At 46.9% G+C, this 20,683-nt stretch overlaps 2 protein-coding genes across 9 annotated transcripts; one reads left to right on the top strand and one right to left on the bottom strand.

Moving 5' to 3' along the window:
- Nucleotides 1-35: 35 nt before the first annotated feature.
- Nucleotides 36-4,875, bottom strand: dap3 (death associated protein 3). Of its 2 annotated transcripts, none has more exons than XM_049730985.1 (13): nucleotides 4,734-4,875; nucleotides 2,493-2,534; nucleotides 2,302-2,415; nucleotides 2,090-2,191; nucleotides 1,910-2,018; nucleotides 1,726-1,818; nucleotides 1,528-1,658; nucleotides 1,126-1,206; nucleotides 830-994; nucleotides 713-772; nucleotides 528-617; nucleotides 333-450; nucleotides 36-259 (listed from the first exon to the last, which is right to left on the bottom strand). In XM_049730985.1, the coding sequence occupies exons 2-13, from the start codon at nucleotides 2,529-2,531 to the stop codon at nucleotides 174-176; spliced, it is 1,188 nt and encodes a 395-aa protein (XP_049586942.1). In that variant the 5' UTR covers nucleotides 2,532-2,534; nucleotides 4,734-4,875; the 3' UTR covers nucleotides 36-173. The 2 variants fall into 2 exon arrangements, with proteins under 2 accessions (XP_049586942.1, XP_049586941.1); XM_049730984.2 differs by lacking the exon at nucleotides 4,734-4,875 and adding an exon at nucleotides 2,735-3,835.
- On the top strand, nucleotides 4,689-19,959 carry LOC125975341 (histone-lysine N-methyltransferase ASH1L). Of its 7 annotated transcripts, none has more exons than XM_068652008.1 (14): nucleotides 4,689-4,837; nucleotides 8,110-8,827; nucleotides 10,172-13,607; nucleotides 14,647-14,947; nucleotides 15,119-15,295; nucleotides 15,371-15,459; nucleotides 15,540-15,613; nucleotides 16,441-16,486; nucleotides 16,558-16,598; nucleotides 16,675-16,745; nucleotides 16,813-16,988; nucleotides 17,926-18,020; nucleotides 18,120-18,267; nucleotides 18,460-19,959. In XM_068652008.1, exons 2-13 carry the CDS (start codon nucleotides 8,288-8,290, stop codon nucleotides 18,243-18,245), a joined length of 5,172 nt encoding a protein of 1,723 aa, XP_068508109.1. In that variant the 5' UTR covers nucleotides 4,689-4,837; nucleotides 8,110-8,287; the 3' UTR covers nucleotides 18,246-18,267; nucleotides 18,460-19,959. The 7 variants fall into 7 exon arrangements, 5 of the variants coding, with proteins under 5 accessions (XP_068508109.1, XP_049586733.1, XP_049586734.1 ...); XM_049730773.1 differs by having other exon boundaries at nucleotides 4,780-4,928; XM_049730775.2 differs by lacking the exon at nucleotides 4,689-4,837 and adding an exon at nucleotides 7,094-7,843.
- Nucleotides 19,960-20,683: the final 724 nt, after the last annotated feature.

A 20,683-nucleotide genomic window follows, 5' to 3' on the forward strand; every position in this document is an offset into this window, starting at 1 on the left:
CTGATTCACTCATGAGCTGATTAAAAAACCACATGGGCTTTTTAAACATTTATTAGCAAACACAGCAAATGAATAATTTACAGTTACACATTATAGACATGAATATTGAGTTTCTGCTTTTTTAGAATACAGATTATTGCGTGACATGAGCGTTTTTTTTTTCTCTTGAGACTTCATAGGAAGGCACAAATTCTCTCCATTAACGATGGGATCCTGTTAGTCATAAAGATGAGCTCTTTCTTGCCTTCTTCTGATCGAGCTGAGAAGAAAAAGTTGGATAAGCATTACATACAAATGTCAGAAGAAACATCCACCATACGCGTGACCCTTACTCATCGGATGCTGCAGCCAGTTGCGGTCCATGTAGTAGAGGTAGCAGCTCTCAAATTCCTTCTCGCTGTAACAGGGCACGGACACCGGGATAAACGGATCCATGTTGTCAAAACCTCTCTGCGGTGTAGAAGCAAGTTAGCATCTTCACGAGCTGTGTTTCAAGTGACCAAAGAATCACACAAGTGAACTCTGACCTCTCCCATCAGGTCCTGGGGCAAGTAAGCCAATTTGGGCGGGTACACAGCCCCGGTATGAGACAGAGTGGTGATGATGGCACCTCCCGTCTGAAACAAGAAGTTACATGTAAAAAAAAAAAAAAAAACAAAAAAAAAAAGGGGGAGAAAATAATTTTGCGATACTTTTTGAATGTTTTTCTCACCCAGTCGTTCCTCATCATCTTCCTCAGGTTATATATGAGAGTGAGCTCATCTGGATTCACCTAATGAAAAACAAACATGAGTACGTAGATGCAAAGGTGGTGTGAAGCATGACTCACCTCGCTCTTGTCCTCCTTTTTCATACTGGACTTGCCCCACAGGGCGTTGACGCCATCCACAGCCACGGCCAGGCGGAAGTCACAGCCTGGCTGCCCGCTCTGCTGCCTGAGCTCTTTCATCAGCGCTCCCACCACATCGCTGCTGCTCTTCACACGAGTGATGCCCTGACACAGAAACAACCAAAAAATATTTTCAAGAGGGGAAGTAAAAGTGATTAATGATACTTTTAAACCAATGTCGTGGAAACTCTGCTGTCCATGACTTAAAAATATCCGAGAAGCTGAAAAATAACAACCTGGTCCACCAGCTCGCCAAGAGGTCTTCCCTCCTCGGTGAGCTCTCTCTTCGTCCACACGTAGCGCTGCGTCGTCTTTAACTGGAGACGAAAAAGTAGCGCTTTGATTATGATTTTAACGTGCCATCATTGTGCCATTGTGTATCATTGTCTGGGCACCGATGATTATATTTTAATTTACTCAAGTAGATTATAAAGTGCCAACGCATAATGACTTCCATTAATGTCTCATTAAATAATTAAGCCCATCGTGCCTCGCAGCTGCCGGCGAGCGCCCGCTGCTTTATGCGAGTCGGCACGTAACCCGACCTGCTGTGACGACACAATGAAGGCTCGTTTACAGTCTAAGCGTGGCTTGTTAGTTATGGCTTGTCTTTTTATTGTAACATTTCCCCCATCTACCTTGGACAGGAAGGGCTCATTTGTGATTTTGAAGTTGCGCAACCACTCGGTGGCTTGCAAAGGCTGGTCGAAGCGAGAGGCGTTGAAGGATGAAGGCAGCAGCTCTTTGCAGTTCTTCACCCAGCTGTGAGCTACATGGAAAATCAAAAATTCTCTTGAATAAATGGCCAACAAAGACCCTAAGTCTTTTTTCCTCACCATCAGGTATATGCAGAACCAGCCATCCCTGCGTGAAGCAAAAGTGGACGACATGACAGAGGGACAAAGTCTTTCCTCCGCCTTTTAATCCATCTGAACAAATCCATTAAGTTCATAAACAGATAAAAATTGCCTTTTGTTGTTTCTTGTCTTTCAGACTATGTGATGAATTTGTCAAGGATACAGAACATATAACGCTGTACTGGTTTGCTCATATCCGTTTCCTTCAGGTAGGAGATGACCTCCAAAGCGGGCTGCCTCACCATCACGGCCGCTTCGGTAAACGTCTTCACCTATACACAGTAAGCTCTCGGTTGGAAAAAAAATCAAGATGATAGCTGGGTGGATGTGTTCAAGAACCAACCAGTTGCTGATATCGTCGGGGGAGGCCGTGAGGGAAGAGCGTTCGGATGTGTGCAGAAGGTATTGTGTAAAACTGTCCGATGTGTTTCTCTGACTGACAAGCCTAAAACGAGACATAAAAGTGAATTAATCAAAATCACAACTTCACACATAACAAATGATGTTTGACAACACGTGTTCATGCTGATGTGGAAGAGGAGCAGCTTTACTTACTGGATCGTTCTGTTGTGTTCTGAAGACTGAGAAGGGCTCAGGTTCTGGCTCAGACACCAAGGCCTCCTGCTGCTGGCCCAATCCACTCGTATGAAGCCATCGAGCATGCGTCAACTACAAGAAAAAATAAAGGTAGATATTATATTGCGAGACAATGTGCACTGTCTGTAACATCTTTTTTCCAAGCTTACCGTTTGCCGAAGCCTGAAGGACATTCTGTGAAGAGCCATCTTCTGTAAAGTTGATGATATAACGCAAACTAAAAACCAAGCGTTCGACCCAAATGTGTCCAAAATGAACTCTACAATGGCACTATCCTGTCACCTCTGGTAAACATGTAGCAGCTAGCTAGCTAGCTAGCTAGCAGGCTAGAAAGTTGCAGACAACGTTATTATTTTTTAGAATACAAAAGCACATGAATACATTTACCAACCCGCCCGGTATTTAAATGTTGTTTATAATAATGTCATCTACACGTTTACGTTCCGGGATAACGTGGAAGAGCACCCGCACGCACGACTACGGTAGCAGTCAATGTGCCAGAGACGTCAGGGGCGCCGCCATCACGCAGCCAGCCTGACAGGAAGTGACGTTTTCACATGCGCCAATCAGGTTACACTAGGCAAAACAGTAAAATGGAGTTTTGTTTTTAATTACTTTTATACATGAGCTATATTGAAGAGTTTTTACACTGTTGGAGTGCATAAATATTTTGTTTGGATGGCTGCATAAAAATCAAAGAAGATTTTATTTTTATTTAAAGTCAATGTGGGGGTGTGATGAGGTAATTAGCCCCCCTCTTTCATAACAGTAGTCGTTCACAAAAACACTAGTCTCAAGATGCTACTCACATTCCACAATCAAATCTTAATGTATTCAAAATTACCAGGGCAGTAACCTTATATAACTGACTTCATAAATCCCTTCACAATCATCCACCCATACGCCCTTCAAATACTTATGTCTACAGGACTGAACTAAAAATCACTCGTCCATGGCTGCTCCATATGGCCCGTATGATACTGCACATAATCTACTCATCATGTTGCTGCAAAAAACTACCCACTTAATTCTTTGGCTTTCTTCCAAAATTCCTACGCTTTTATGAGTCATAATACATCTGGCTTCCCATGTTAATTGCACCCCCCTTCCTCTTAAATTTGCCTTTTGGATGTCACATGACCTCCTGCGGTGAAATATGCAATATAACTGTAATCCTCCAATATCACTTTTGAACAGGGGTGTGTAGACTTTTTATATCCTCTGGTTAAAGTTGTACAAATGTACACTAATTTTAAAAGGTTAGAGTCCATAAGTATTTTAGACATTGTTTGCTGGATGTTTTGGGGTCAGTACTCTGACTGAAAGTGTAGCAGGCAAACAAAGGGTGGGAGGCGAAGTCGATGGATGAAGATAAAGCATTAAAAAAAATGTTGCTCCAGGGCCTCCCAAAGCATTAGGTAATCCTCCATGCAAAGCTTGAGTACCAACCAGGCCAAGCAGGGAAAACTGCCCCAGATACCAGAGCCCCGAGTCGGCATCTTTTGCAGTCATGAAATTAATACATATCCTCCCACAAGTGCACAATATCACCATCAGTGATAACAGTTGAACGATAATGTCCTGCATTGTCTGCTCGGGGAATGGGGAGGCTCTGAGTACTTACTTTTATGATTATAAACAATAATTGCATCATATTACTCACAATGATAGGCCTTATTGATCCCCAAGGCAAATTTGGTGCATAGCACTAGTTAAAGTGATGATTTGGGTTTTGCTTTGCCGTTGGACCTTTTCAATTCAGAATTTAACTACAGTATTGATGAAAATATGGGCCAGCCTTAACGATACTCCCTTATCACGTTCATACTGAGAGTCTCATTGCTTAAAACTGTTTTATTTGAAACAATGGTCAATATATTTTTACACTTGTATGGTCCAAAAAAATGTTTAAATGCTGTCAGTATCATAAATATGGTTTTATGACATCATCTGACCCTGAAACGGATTATCTATTTAGGACAAATGTGACACAGAAATACGAACCACTAAGTTGTGTTTACCTATATAGTTAATACAACAAACCAACCATTTATTGGGTGTGTTTGCATATTTCTTTTTAATTTTAAATAATTTCTTTCATAAAATTTAATGTAGCTTGGTGGTCTCTTATATGAGACCCCCCCCCCCCCCTCCCCAAGGTGGTGATGCGTTCAATGCCTGTGGGACACAACGCAACTCATTTTGACTGGCGGGAAACGACGCAACTTTCTCAACCCGGGAAGTGACTAAAAAAAAAAAAAAAAAAAGACAGCGCTGAGAGCAATTAGCGCGCCCCCTAACGGCGGACTGAGAACTACCTACTGTATGATTATGAAAACACTCCCGCCAATGTACTCCAGCTCGCTCTGTTGGGGCTCTGTTTTTCTAACCTTTTTACCCGTCCGATCCACGCCACGTCATTCACGCTTGAGGACCACTCAGTCGTCACGCGGGTGGGCGGAGGTGCTGGTACCACACAGTACGACGAAGGCGGGTAAGGATCCGGAGAGCAACACCTTCACCTCCCGTGTCTTAAACGCAGTTTGCTCCGGGACGCTCTCGCTGATTTTTCGGGGGGTTGTTAGGTAAGTAGCCTGCGTAGCTTTCATTCCGGATTGTCACTGCTACGCTGCGTGGGCCTGTCAGCGCCACGCAGTATTGCTAGTGTACACTTTGCGCTAATTTTATCCCTTGTTGCCGAGTGTGTCTTGCCTGTGGACGATGCTGTTTTTTCCCGCCAGTAAGAGGAGGGAGAAAAACAACAAGGTGGCGCATTTTTACTTCCGTATGCGTGTTGCCATTGAGGGAAAAAGAAAAAAAAACTACACGTGTGTTGTTGTTACGTGCCAGTCAGGCGTGATTTTTGTCCGTGGACGCTCTCCTGTGCCTCTGACAGGAGAGTGCGGCAACACCCCCGCTGCCCATACTCGAAGTAGCTCCAGTGGAAATGTCAGCGAGCCTACGCAGCTGCCATATGGGTACACAATGTACGCCTGACACACTCACAAGGACACACAATTGCGCGTGTAACACTCAGACTACAAGTGGAGGAAGGAGGGTACTTTCATTGATAGAGTGGCTACTCTATGGGTTCCGAAACTTGAGGTTCGGGAACCAGAAAAGGGACCTGGTCGGATGCATTAATAACAATCCAACTGTAAAAATGCTGCGATACTACGACACTGATACTCTTCACCAGCCTGATGTGTATTGTGGTGCCTTGAGATAAGAGTGACCCAATTTTGGATTTTTCAAGATATGAGCTGTGTTTGGGTGTTTTTTTTTTTTTTTTGCTTTGACTCAAAATACTCAAGTTACTTGTCTCGACTCACTTCACAACTGGCAGCAGTTTGGCAGATAGCAAAAACACTTTTTAATGCCACGTACATTTGAAGTTGACTGTCAAACTAAACATAACACGAAGACAATTATTCATTGTGTATCCCACAAATCACATAACAACCACTATCAAATATCAGTTGGTTGACAGATTTTTATCCATGTTTAGAGGAAGACTGATTCAATCCATCTCTGATTACATGCGTTTTTTTTCTAGTCATGCTCCCATGACGCATGACCCAATTGTGCCACATGAGAGCAAAAAAAAAAAATCTGAATTTTGTCCATCAGTAGAAATCCGGCATTAGTTACATAGAGGGTCAATAAAAGCGCTCCATGGGGGGTTTTTTGAATGTAGATTTATGATACCATTGACCTTCCGACTCAGGGGAAAACCCATTTGAGTCCAATAATTAACCACAAGAGGTACATTCATTTAGCTACAGTGGCTTGGTACGATAAAGGTTCCACTTTTGTACACTTGACTTTTACAACTATGGGAACTTACTGCACCTGTTTTTTTTTTAGCTTGTGCTAAATTTACAAACTGTTACCAACTGAAGATTTTCATTCTTACAGCTGCAATGTAACCCTAATTTGCATAAAGGTAAAAATCTCAGTAAATATATTGAATATCAAACAGCTAAATGTAAAACAGTGACTGCTAAATGAGCGTGTCTTGTGAGGACATATACTTCCGCAAGGCTTTTTAACACCGCATCCTGACATCCAGCTGAGCTCCCGCACCGGCGCTGTTGTCAGGCAGATGCTAGCAGTTATTGATGATGATAAAGCCGCCGCCGCCATTGGATGCCGGAAAAGACGGCGGGGGCCATTATCATGATTTAATCGTCGCCTCGGCGCTGCTGAGGAGTCCAAGCTCACTCTGTGTGTCAGGTCCACCTATCATCCTGTCACGGGAAATAACTGCCGGTCCAATGTTGGGATAATTTAGAGTTATGTTTGGGCGGAATAGTCCAGAGAGTATAAAAGATTGTTAATATGCATGCAGAATGGATTTCTCTCAAGTTGAAGGACCTGTCATGAGACTGTAAAGGAAGCTGTGCAGGGATTTTCGATTCTACAATGAACTCGGGGAATATATATTTCAATATAGCCAATTCTAATTATTTGCTACAATTTCTTTTTGGAATTCAGGGCTCGGTCCTTAGTCCCTAATCTACTTCCCAATGATTTACGAGGTGATCATTAATAAAGATACTTAACAGTGTACTCTATTCAAATTTCACAGCAGGGTTTGGCGGTGGAAATACTTTCCAAAGGTCTTACGTAATGTCTCTTACTGGAACTGATGTTGATTTGAGCTCCTCTGTCTGATTCGAGCGAATGGTTTTTTGGGGGATGTGTGTGGGGGGGGGGGGCTCTAAATGAAAACATTATCTCGAATGCTCCTGAGGCGCTTGAGTGGATGTCATAAGAGGCGCAAAAAATGCTTGGCAAGGTGTGTTTTTTTTTTTTTTTATTGTGAAATGAATGCCTCCCTTGATGCGAACGCCGACGTTATGAAGGACGGGCGAAGGCTGCATCCATTTGCTACGCCGGGGGGCCGAATTTGGCCTGAACCAAAAGCGAGTTTGTTTTGGTGGCCTGAATGTTATTTTAGGGCGTGTTACTCGCTCTAATGTTACATTAGACGTCCATTTACAATGGGGTCAATGAAAAGCTTACTTGACTCAGAGGAAGCAATGGGAGGAGAAGGAATTTGCGCTCCTTTCCAAAAATAAGTTTCCCCCCTTTTCCCGACGCGGTGTTACCATGACTGAGAGGGAAGGGAGGGGAGGGGGGGTGTTGCGGAGTAGCGTGAATGGAGGGATTTAAGTCGAAAAAGGAGGAAAAGAATGAAGTGTAGGAGGAAATATGGTTGTGATTAACAAGAATATAGTGTTTGAGTTGACCGTTAGGCTTGTGCGGGCGGTCGACTCAGAGCGAGAGAGAGAGAGAGAGAGAGGGGAGGGGAGGGGGCTAATAGAGAATGCATGCGAAAGCTTACTGCCAAAAATGAGACGGGGAGTTTTTCAGAGAGAAAAGAAAGTACAGCCCAGCACCAGGAAGAGAAGAAGGAGTAGCTGAGAACAGAAGGCGCAAAGATGGCGGCAGCTTGCGTGTCTGATATCGAAGGGACTGAAAATATTTCACTGCCGTAAGTTGAGCGTTTAGTGTTTTACAATGATGTGACTAAGTCTCGCTTCCAGGCAGTTGAGTGCAGGCATTCTGGGAATCGTGTTGATGAGCCCCCCCGGGGTCTTCGGTGTGATGAGATCATCTTTGTGGACACACACTGTAGCGCCTCTTTGCAGCTGCCCGCTTGAAAGGAGGACTTTCCTCTCGGTTCCCGCGTCGCCGCTGCTCAGCATCTGCGCTCACCGACTAATCGCTGGATTCTATTTTCTTCTCTCGTCTTAACAGGCGTTTTGTCAGCTCAAGCCCAAAGGAGAAGATCTGTCTTTGCCGGATGAACAAGCTCCACTGAGTGTTTTTTTTTTTCTTTTTTTTTCTCCAAGCCTGACCTCCACCTGCAGGAAAACTCCTTCAGTGGTATACTGGGAACTATTCAGCTGTTTTCTCCTCCCCCCTGACTTCTCTGATGGATCAGAGAATGAAGGGGGACAGCCCTCTAATGACAGACTCCACATTGGATGCCTCGACCGTACCTGAGGATTTTGAGCAAGACCAAGAGAAAAGAAAACGCGTGGAGACGGACGATTCGGACGTGGGTAAGAAGGAGGACAAGCGAGGAAAGAAGAGGGAAGGGGACAAGGGGGCGGTGCTGGAGTTGCTCATTGAAGGGCGCTGTGGGGGCGCGGGGCAGATATGTGGCAGAGAGACCAGCTGCCCCGACGGGAACGTGCGACTCCGCATCGGAGTGCAAGCCAAGCGTACCAAGAAGCCGCCTAAGATCTTGGAGAGCTACGTCTGCAAGCCAACCATCAGAACCTATCAGAGGCAGCAGGGTCGAGGGTGTGTGTTGCCCTCCAGGACCGCCGCCGCCGCCGATCCGGTTGACGTGAGCAGAGAGAACCGCTCGGGCTCAGATGTCACCCAAACGGCATCATCAACAACAACACAGTCCTTAACACCAGCAAATGTTCCCGCCGTAGCCTCGGTCAAGCCGGGCCCCAAACAGGTGAGTTAATGGCGTAAACAACTCGCCAACAAAATCTTTTACGATATGCCGACCTTGTTGCTTAGTTAACATCCACGTGTCACCCCAGCGCTGAGACCGGGCCGCTAAAAGCGAGCGAGGACAATAAAAGCGTTGTCGCAAAACAATGAGGTGTAACTTACTATTAAAGCTTAGTAAAGCTGACAGGAGCCACAGAGACGGGTGATAATTCTCCGCAGCTCCGTTTCTACCGGTGACGCTCGCTTCGGCGAGAGCGCACGCATTCAAGCCCGTCAGCTGCTGGCATTCAAACTATTATTGTGTAAGATTGCTTGGAAACAAGCATTCCAGCAACTCCCCTCCCGTTTAACGGGAAAGTACCAAATCGGATAGACGAGCCGATAATCGAGTCTTTTTTTTTTTTCTTCAATTCTTGATTCCTCCCAAACTTTGCGCTAGAACGTTAAGATGGTGCGGACGAATTTGGGTTACGTCACCGCCTTAGGAATGAAACCCAGGGTAAACGGAACCCCCCCTCCCTCCTCCACCCCACCCCCGGGCATTTTAGAGCTTCCATCTCTTCTAAGGGAATAGCACATCGTCCAGAAAATGGACGGACGGATTATTAGCCCAAGCTCCTTCCAAAAGTAGACTCCTACATTATTCATGCCGCAGTAGCCGAGCGAGCGTTGTTGTTTTTCTCGCTCACCGCCACACGCGCTCGCGTCACTTAGCCGCGCCGTCCGTAAGGTCAAATGAGCAATTGTCTCCGTACTTATAAGCAAAGCGGCGCATTTAACTAAACGGGACCTATAAATAGGACGAGCGGCACAGCAACCGGCTCGGCCATTCCAGGCATTGGTCCGTGGGTCCTTCTGACGATAGCCTGAGGGGAAGCTTATTGCTTTAGCGGCACAAACGCCACTCAAGCTGCCGCCGAGCGAAATGAAAGGACAAGTACAAAATGTCAGGCCTCCTCATCTGTATTAGCGGCAATTTATAGCAGCCAATGGCGCGGCTCTCCTCGCTGCCCGACACTCTATATCAGTCCCTCTCTTCTATTTTTACATCTCCTCCTTTCTCTACCTGCTCTCATTTATCTTTCACTCCCTTTCTGTTCTCTTCTTCCGTCTCTCCTTTCTGTGTCACCCCCCCCCCCCTTCCCTCCCTCCCTCCTTTCCGTCACCTCACTCCCTGTGTCCTCCTTTCTCTGCCTGATTGAGTCACTTTGTCCTCAGTCTGGACTTAACCGGGCGGACAAAAACAAAAGCATTTGGGTAATTGTCTCGCCTAAGCGCTGTCGTCAGTTCGACCGTTGACAACAACGTTTATCGTGACGCAGATTGTGTATTTTCTATTTTCCAGGTGCCTCTCAAACTGGCGGGAATTACAGAAGCCGCCGCTTCGTCAGAGAAAGCGAAGAAAGAGAAGATCCATGAGCAGTCGCTCAAAACGTGCTCGTCCACTTCCGACCAGGAAGCTTCGGCCGCTCTTTCCGGGCCGTGCGGCGAAACTGGAAGGGAAATCGTCAAAAAACACAATGGCGTGGTACAGAGCAAAAAAGGACTTTGCGTTGAAGATAAACTCAGAGATGTTAAAACGGCAAAACACAGCAGCTCCGTTTGTTCGTCTCCAGGTTCTTCTAAAACAGAAACTTGTAATTCCGCTTTGGATATGTCACCCGCCGGGTCACAAGTTCAGGAAAGTTCACTAAAGCGCTCAAATGACAAAAAGAGAGCTAAAGAGCGTAAGTTAAAGAAAGACAAACGAAAAGAAAAAAAACCCAAGGGCGATAGACTGGAAGCCGAGAGAGGAACGAGTGATGAAATCAAAAAGAAGAAAAAAGTAAAGGATGGAAAAGTGCGACAGGGTAAAGACGGACATGAACTGAAGATTGGAGAAAAGGCCGACAAAAATAAGATGAGCCTCGAGAAACAACGAAAAGAGGACACGTCCTCGGGGGGCGGGGCTAAATGCGATCAACCGTATCAAGTCGCGGACCAAGGAAGATCTGATGAGGGCAAACAGGCGGAGCCGCAAGCACCCACTGCCGACAGCGGGAATGACATCATCAGGTCTCCTCCAGCCTCATCTTCTGGCCCACCCCCTTTGTCTCCACCATCTTCTTGTCCAGAGCAGGACAGCAGACCACTCAAGAAACGTAAAGCCCGAAGGCCCAGCTGGACCAAGCTGGTTCACCGAGCTCACAGAGTGGAAAATCAGGAGGCAGATTCTCCGAGTTTCTCTCCCAAGTTGCCGACTCACTCGACTCCTTCCTCGTCAGTTTCTTCCACGGCAAAAGCATCTTCTCCGAAACACAACCCCAACGTATCGATTCCTAAACAGTCGGCACGAAAACGTGGCCGACCCAAATCCCACACCATGATCTTCACCGATCCTCCTCTAAGACTTTCCCCCGAGGAGGTTGCCTTCCTGGAGTGCGATGACATTCAGAAAAGCCCGGTTCCGAACCGGAGCCCAAAGAAGCGCGGCCGTCCTCGCAAACAACCCCTTCGGAAAACGGACGACACGGAGAAGAACGGAGATCCTCCCAGGCAGCTAAAAATCAGGAGGCTGATCAACGAGATGAAGAAAAGGAAGAAGAAGAGACTTCACAAGGTCATGATGTCAAGCAATGCGGGAGACGAGAACAAGCGTGTTCCAGCTTTTGCAACTTCTCACAGAACCTACAAGCCCATCGAACCTCCGACAGTGCCCACGCTCTCTGACTTGTCCTCCTCCTTCGGGACCAAGCTGGGCCCTCAAATCAATGTGAGCAAGCGAGGAACCATCTACATGGGTAAGAGGAGAGGCCGCAAGCCCAAATCCCAAACGGCTCGTTTGAATTCCCACAGCTACGCTCAGTCGTCTTTGTTCGGCCAGCCCACCGAAACGTCTCTCTTCGTGTCCAACCAGCCGCCGGTGGCCCCTCACCCGTTCCCCTCCCCGTCCCTCACCCACTCCAGCGGGGCCCAGAGCCCTTACAGTGAAGGAAGTGTCACAGAACCGAGTTCCGCTCTCCTTTTCCCTCCGCCGTTCTCCCTCCCATCGCCATCGTCCTCCTGCACGTCTCCCCGTCCCCCGTCCAGTTCCTCGCTGTCCCCCTTTGTGAAGAAAAGTTGTCCCTGCCAGGGCAGGCAGCACTTCCCTTTTCACCAGTCGTCATGTAAGCTGTCCTCAACCGGCGCTCAGCTCCATCCCGCGCCCGGCTCGCCCGGCCACCTCAAAGACGCCACCCCGTCACCCAGGAGCGAATCGCATAGCGAAGAGACCTTGCCTAGCGACAGCGGCATCGGAACGGATAACAACAGCGTCTGCGAGCGAGCGGAAATGAGGGGCGTTAGAGGCATGCTCAGGTTGAGCCAAGGGTCCGGCGGGATCCTCGGGGGCCCCAAACTCTCCTCTCTCGCCGACCCCCTTATAACCAGACATAAGAATCCCATGGTAAACCCGACTTCCGCGGAACGCCACCGACATAGGCACAGACGGCGGGATTACAGTTGTCCCTCTTCCTGCAATTGCCTCTGTCCCTGTTCCGGACACAACAAGTGCACTCATTCAGATTACTTCCCTCGCATCGCCCACAACGCACCGAAGAGAGCGAAAAACAAACACAAAAAGAAACACCAGCAGCTACTCAGGCAGGACCCGGAGTTCCTGTCTGAACTGGAAGAGCTCATCGGTCAATTCGGCCAAGTCCATATCGGCCGGCGAGGCTGGACCAGATCGGAGTTGAATCGGGCTTTCGACGGGGGCCGGCGCCATCACCCCTCGCATTCCCACCGCTCCAATATCTTCCGGATCAATCTGAACGGCTTCTACTCGCCTCACCCTTCAACCTACGCCGCTAACCCTTCCTTCTCCCCGCAGTCTTTCTACCCCTGCCAGACGTTGCATTGTAACAGAAAGCCGGAACGTAGGCAGTGTGGATGCCCGTCCAAGTTCCAGGAGACCGTGGACAACATGGGCTTCTACAGCGGCTACCCGCCGGCCACCACGCTTTACCATCATCTCCCCGGCTCGTACCCGCTCCCCTCCCCTCACCAGTTTGCCTCGCAACAACACCACCACGCCCACCTCCTCCTGAACCCCGCCAGGTTCCACAGGCGGAGGAACAGGCTGCTGAGGGACGGCACCCTCGGCGGGGACATCGAAGGCAATTTAAGCTACCCGTGTGACTGCGGTCACAAACATAAACACCGACAGAGGCTATGCGAACGCAACGTGGAAGACGAGGCGGCGTTAGAACACCAACAGGAGACCAGAGAGACCTTCTCCACTTCTAAGTCCAGGTTCATTTTGGGGCAAGGCGGAGGGTGGAAGGGGACAAAAGGAATCGGGGGCGTGCGCTCCAAAGAGTCACCATGGTTACGGGAGAACGCAAATAATTCCTTCTCCGCTGCCGCATCGTCATCATCGTTGGCAGAGAGATCAAAACACGCGTCTCTCTTCTCCGTGGGGCTGGGTTCCTCTCACTTGTCTTCGTTTGGAGGGGGCTGGGGCGCCTTGGGACAAAGCTGGACCAAACTTCGAGGTGCGGGGTTCCCAAACACCAGCTGGGGATCCTCCGCCGGACGCACAGGCCCGATGATCCCCTCCGACCCGGACGACGAGGACAACGGTCACCACCCCCACCCAAGCAGGACGCCTCCATCCCCGACGCACACCAACCTGTTCACGTCGGTTGACGTGGCGACCGGGGGGCGTGGCTTGAGGAGTGGGTCGGCCAATAGGAATCTAGGAAGCGCTGACAGGTTATGGAGGACGGACGAGCCAGCTTGGACGGAGAGGAGAGACGCAGGTGAGATGCTGCTAAATTCGCCAGTAAAAATATGCACAAATATTATACAACAATCAAACGTTTATTATATTTTAGAAACATTCGACGGTTAAACATATGTCTATGGCCCTTACCTTAGCTCCGCCCACTTTTCACAAACTATAATTGCTATCAATAGAATATCTGGGAAATGTTTTTAAAAATACACCTTATGGATGATAGACACAAAAAAAAAGGGTTGACTTTTTTTTTTCTTCTTTCCAAGCGCACATTAAAGCCCGGAGAGCGATTGAGACGAGATCAGACTTGTCTTTTTATAGGCTCCTTCTACTGAGCGGCGGATGTGTTTTACACACGCACAACCGCTCGGCAACCGCTTTCTGTTGGAATTTTTTTCCCCCCCTCTAAAAAGTGTTATGGCGTCTTGATGAGAACCAGCCAAAAAAAATCTTTCTCGGGGCTGTCGCAAACCGCACCGTGTTTGAGCCCAAGGCTACCCAGCGAGCACGGTCATTAGTTAACCACAAGATTGGCTATTTAAGGACGGGCCGCCGGCCGACAGGGCCTATTTGACTTGGAGAGATCCAATAAGCAAAACGTGGTCGGCCTTGTCGGAGGCTGTGGAAAAATGGCAAGAAAGAGGAAAGATGAGCTCGGCGGTGATTGATGGAGGTCAGTGTGAGGTTGCCCGGACATGGAACATGTTTGGGAAAGCCCATCAAAAGTGAAGGCCAATATTTGTGGTACTGACTGTAATTATTTTTTTGCTTCCATACATTGTGCTGCTACCAGATGTTGCCCCTCCTCCATGTACACAAAGAAAATTGTAAGCGTGCTGGGTTAGTTTTTGTATGCATGCGTTTTCTAAATCACTTTCCCAGAAATAGCGTGAGCCGAGGAAACGCCGTGACTCATCTAATCTGTGGCCCATCTGCATGAGTCAGCCGAGAGTGCTCTCACCTCACGCCTCCTGCAGGCCTCATCGCTGATCCACATCTGTCTCATTTCCTCTCTGCCACTTTTCACACCCCCCCCCCTCCCCTCCTCCATTTCACCACAGCTTTCCAAGGTGACCCGAGAAGCCGCGGGCAGCTCAAAGGCGTGCCAAAGACGCACGGCGCCGATGAGAAAAACAAACGAAGACCCGGCCGACCCAGGAAACGCCCTCTGCCCTCCGCTTTGCCTCCCACCGTGTCGTCGCTGGACCTCGCACGAGGGAGGAATGGTGACGCCGGAGGGAGGCTGTCCGACCTTGACGGAGCGGCTGTTAGCGCCGTGCGACAGGTGACGGATTCGGAGCCGCGAGCCAAGAGGAAGCAAGGACGCAAGAGAAAACATGACGCCTCTCCTTGTCGTCAGAGGTAAACGCTCCCCCAAACACTTCCCTCTCACAATTCCGCCTCTCGTTTGCCGTGTAACATCGACATCATATTAACCGAGCACATTTCAGCACTGTGTGCTAAACCAGTGCCTCTTCTTTCTCTTTTTTTCCTCCCTGTCGCTCTATCTCTCGCTTCATGCTTTCCCTTTAGCGTCGCCGAGGACGAGACGGGGCGCCTCGACGCGCCCGCCGAACCTTTCGGCCGATCGGCCGCCGAGCAACCCGCATCCCGACCGGCTGCCGTCCAGAGAGACAAGAGTGAAAACGGTCCACCCAGGAAGCCATTTTTAAAAGCCGGCCTTTATTCCGATGATTACAAAACGACAGAGTAAGCACATCGCTGATATTTAAACAGTTGATGACATTGTGAATTTTGTTTTCATTCTCAAAATTTTGTTTGCAGTCCTCCTTCCCAGTCGCCACTTTTCTCCAGAGGGAGCGCCGAGTACAAACCAGGCGAGCGCAGCCTTTTACCGGCCCCCATCCACGTTGGTGAGTCGACACGAGTGGAGGAGAAAGAAGGTGTCAATAATGAGTATTCATCCAAAGTCTCCTGCTTGTGTCTTTGACAGGGAAGTACTTGAGGATGAAGAGGATTCATTTCCAGTTACCCTATGATGTCATGTGGCTTTGGCAGCACAACCAGGTGAAATGCAGACACATGAAATTTAAATCCGTGGTGTTTCATTGTGTGGTGCCGACTAGTCCTTTTCTAAAAAAACAACCGGAACCGAAATGTCAGACTTTGCAAGATCTAAGGTGAGATCACAGACGCAGCTTGATGTATTTAGCCGGATTGATTTTCAATCTTTGGATATGATTTGCGTGGCATTTCAGAACTGAAACCGAGTTCAGCGTTGGCGCGTCATCACGGAGAGAATTTCAGTTTGTGGTTATTTCTAGTCGACGCTGGGACGGCTCATAATAGCCTTGTCATTTCTCATCGGATTTCAACTTGATCCGGAGAACAAAATGTGGATCTCGTTTGTGACCGCCGAGCTATTATATTTCTTTGTCCTGAAACTCATTGGCAGCGAAGCGTAGGACTGTCAAAGGCGAGATCAGTGACTTGACTTGAGTGGTATCTAGTGATTGATTAAGCTGGCCAGTTTATTTATTGGGGATTTCAGATAGCTCCGTGCCATTTTTTTAAAATTTTTTTTTACAAAATTCACTGTAGAGAGAAGATGAAACTTTCTGGTTATTTCTGTCTGAACAAGTTAATCGAAATTTATATTATATTATATTATATTATATTATATTATATTATATTATATTATACCCAATGGGGAAAATGTATCTGGGGGTTTAGCAGGTCCAGATATTCAAGATTAGGAAAAGGACACAATTATTTTAATTAAATAATAATAAACAATAATTAAAAGGACATAATTATCTTCCATATTTGTAGTTTTTCATTTGCTTGTTTGCATATACCAAAGTGGTCACCGTGGCATTTTATTTCCTCAATAGCTTCAGAGGCAACCTGCCTTCCCTCTGAAGAGGAAGCGGCGCTATTGTGAGTATTCCAGAAGTACGTGAATTTGAATTTTTCAAACGGAGGTCTCACCGTGAACGTCTCACACGCAGGCCGACTGAAAGAGAGGACTTTTCCTTCTCAGCACGCAGCGGTGAGACTCAATGACGAGTTGTTTGTCCCGATGCATAAAATGCGAGCTCAATACCGATTTGCTTTTCCTCACTCAGGAAGAGAACTCGGGTGACTTGGCCAGCCTCTTTCCTCACCTCGACATGGAGCCCTTGAGCAGCGACGAGCGGTACGGGAATCAAAGCCGCATTTCAGTAAGAGCGATTTGACGCCGATGTGTTTCCAATGTGGGTCAGGAGCTTCGTGGTGACACATCGCGTGTTCCTGGTGAGGAACTGGGAGCTGGTGAGGGAGCGACAAATCCGACTGAGGACGGAGGGGAGGCGAGAGGGGGACAGCGAGGCCGAGGAGAGGGACTGGCACGCGGTGTGCGCCGACGGAGCCGGCGGGGACGATAGCTACATCAAGTCAGGTCCATGAAGCAAGTGTGTGTGTTAGTTTTTGTTTCTGTGGGTGTCACACGCTAAGTACATGCTACGTTTCCATACACCATTGGGCAGAAATACAACACAAGAAGAAATTAAAGTGTGACAAGAAGTTAATCACTGAGTAGTAAAACTTCCCAAAAAAAAAGTTGCGCCCTCACCATTATCTGACGACGTGACTCGATTACGCGCAGATGGAAGATTACAGTGCGCGCCCGGGAGGGGATTCTCGTCACATTAACGCTAAACGTAGCTGACGTTATTACGATTTATTGCCACTTTAGCCATTATTTACTGAGTGGCCGCAACGGAGATGCCGTTTTCATCTCTCCATCGCTGTTGTTTGTCTGGTCATCATCACGGCTCTCCTGTATTGACACATAGATCCTGCATGACATCATTCATGATGATGCCGCTTCTATAACAGTTTTGGGATTTAGGACAGGGTTCTCGTCCTGGGTCATTTCCTTTTTTTTTTTTTTTAAAAGCATGCTTGTGTGGCGTTCTCCAAGCTTCATCGCTAGCTCTTTCCGTCACGGGCTGCAGCCCAAACTTAAGTGCTTTTCCAACCACAGAATGCTTAAGCTCAACTCTTCGATTCCATTCCGACATTGGCGGTTTTGTGACTTCTGAGGGAGTGTGACATCTACATGAGGTGGAATGGCGCCTGTGTGTAAGGAAATGCTGAAACAAGGGTGTGACATTTGGCACGGGCCTCATCAGCCGTGTTGTGTTGAAAGCAATTGAAGAAGCGGCGAGAGATGCTAACAATGCTAACTACAACCACGCTAATACCTCTCGGAGAATGTCAAGCAAAAATGAGGTGTACCTAATATTTTGTCAAGTGAGCATCCTTCCCGATTCCTTCTTCCCTGGATCACCGTGACTAAAATACAATACAACTTCTCTCTATCCTCTTTCCAGATGTACCAGTGGGGGTGGCGGAGGTGACGATATCCAGCAGTGACCCCCACCCCGCCAGCGACGACACCCCCCGCTCGCTCACCGCCAGCCCCCGCGTAAGTGCAAGCTGGATACGATTATTCCAATCAGTCTTCCGATTATACGCACAAGTCGTGGATTTTTTTTTTTAATCTTTGTGATCTTTTTCATCGCAGCCCACGGAGAGCCGCAACAGAGAAGATGATGACGATGAGGAGGAGGAAGACAAAGCGGGAGAATGCAGCAGAGAGCAGAGAAGAAAGCGGCTGAACGATTTACTTTTGACCCTGCAGCATTCATAAGCTAACACCCGAATTGAGGCAAGTGGAGCTCGTTCGAAATCATTCCAGAGTTAGCGTAGCCGTTCCTAAACTTGAATTTTCTTCTTTTGTTGGCGTACAAAAACATCTTTAAACATTCAGCGTAGCAAAGTCGACTCATCGACTCGTCAGCTAATCGTTTCAACTCGTAATAGTTCGGCTCCGATTGATTGACGCTATCTCTCCGTGTAGGCAGGAGCACTCAAGAGGAAAAAGGGACCACGCCGCAGGACACACGGACAGGTGCTGCATTTGAATTGGAAAAATAACAACATCAACCAACACAGCGGAGCGAGGAGAATTTCAAAACGCGAGAAAGACATCACGGCGCGCTCTGACAGCCGCTGAACCGAGCGCTCTGAAGGGCATCACACCAAGGATGAAACCATGGCAACACATCTTTTGTCCGGGATGAAAGAGAGAGAAAAAAAGAGAAGGGGAGAGCGAGAGGGAGGGAGAGGGAGGATCAACAGAAACAGACCAGCTAAAATTAATTTGCACTAGTGCCCGAGCACGCTAAAGACACTAAACAAGTGTGTATGCACTTGGATTGCTCCTACTTGGGCACCTTGAAGCAAACTGTGGAAAAGAACACAAACCCTTGGCCGTTCTTGAGCTGGGAGAGCTAACTAGGTCACTAATGAAGCTTCCAAAGTCACATTGCACCTTTAGGAAAAGGGAGGAAGCTCGCCAGCTTAAAAGCACTTGTTTGGCTTTTCTTCACTTTACAAGCCAGTGAATAAGAAGACAAGGGGGTGGGGGTGGGGGGGTCTTAGTGATTAGAGGAATTTTGGCACCGCTGCAAAAGAATTTCTAATAAGGTTTTAAGAAAGATGTTATTTTTTTGTGTGCTAAACAAAATCTATGAACACTAGGAATGTTTATTGTGAACTATTTTCTTCAAGTATTGCTTCCTGGGAAGAAAGGAAGGTCAAATGTGTCTTTATGTATTTCAGACTGACTGCCGTTGAGAATGTTTTTTTTTTTTTTTTTTTTTGACAATCAGAATGTCCCAGGGTGTTTAAAAGAAAACAAAAAAAATGAGAAAAAGATGGCAAATATGAAATGCTAAGTAGAAGTGCCATGCTGTCTTGTGTCCAAGCAATATCTCCTAATAAGACTATATGATACATTATAAGGTTCTGTTTTATTAGTTATTTTTATGTACAGATTGTTCTTAGATTGCTCTTACTTTAGGAGCATTCGCTCGCTTCGTACAATACACAATATTTAGTTTTATGTACATATCAAAACTATATGACAAGAGTTAATCATCCAATAGTGTTGTTCTTTTACATCTGACCAATACATTAGACAGTTGTCATTAGACTATGATTGTATACCTTTTTTATTCGTAATGTTTTTTAGACAAGCATGTTTTTATTGGTCAGTGATTTTTAAGTTTTTGTGGCTTTTTTTAAAAATTAACAAGCCAAGAAAGTGCAATTTCTTTGACTGTTTACATATCCGACATATATATTCCCCCTTTTCCTTTTTTTGTAAAACAGTGCATTGCTGCAAGTTAACTTTATAGCAAAGGTACACTTAAGAGTTATCTAGTTTGCATGACATGTAACCTTTGCCTGCTGCCTCTAACACTGTACATCTGAAAAACAAAACGTCATAGAAAGATCAGATTTTTCTTTTTGCATATATATCCAATAATAAAAAGCATTTTATGTCTACCAGCTCCAAACCCTGCCAACTCTTGTGGTGCAGAGAGGTGGGAGTGCCCCATCTTGGCCTAATAGCGACACCTAGTGGTGCTTATATTGCTCGGAACGTGTTTGTCCTCCATAATGACCCATAATAGAGGACGTGAGATGATAGCTGCAAGGTGTGGGGGAGGGCTGTGGATATCTCCGGGGAATAATTCTCCTCTTGCTCCCCTTCGAAAACAACCGTGGCAACTATTAATAGCGCAAAAGTATCTCGAGGTCATTTAAAAGGGTGATGATGGCTTTTACAAGCGGCTTTATGTCTCGTAAAAGGCTTGTTTTGTTTTGGAGGGGGGCAACAATCTCGTAGCTTTAGTCTGAGAGATAAACATTTAAAAGCGGATAGTAATGCTAGATATTTACGTTTGCGCAATCATTGCCGTTTTTCTTTTTTTTTGACAGGAAGACATGCGCATGCGCGAATAATATTCCATCTGCGCACGCGCGTACGACGCAGTCAAACCTACACTGGCGGTAAAAGATGTGAGTATGTTTTATTAAAAATGTATATCGAATACGCTAATAATATATAAAGTTCTGTCTAAATACAAACTAATACCGACTAAGGGCATCTTAAAACTCGTAATGAATGGACTTGACGTTGGGGTTTATGTCCCCGTTTAAACCCATGGTAGAAAAATCCACTTTAAAACTCATTTTTCGTAGTCTGAAAAGTATCAAACTGACCACGGTGTAAATATT

Source organism: Syngnathus scovelli, chromosome 9 (assembly GCF_024217435.2).
Source record: "Syngnathus scovelli strain Florida chromosome 9, RoL_Ssco_1.2, whole genome shotgun sequence".
In the NCBI taxonomy this organism is placed as follows: Eukaryota; Metazoa; Chordata; class Actinopteri; order Syngnathiformes; family Syngnathidae; genus Syngnathus; species Syngnathus scovelli.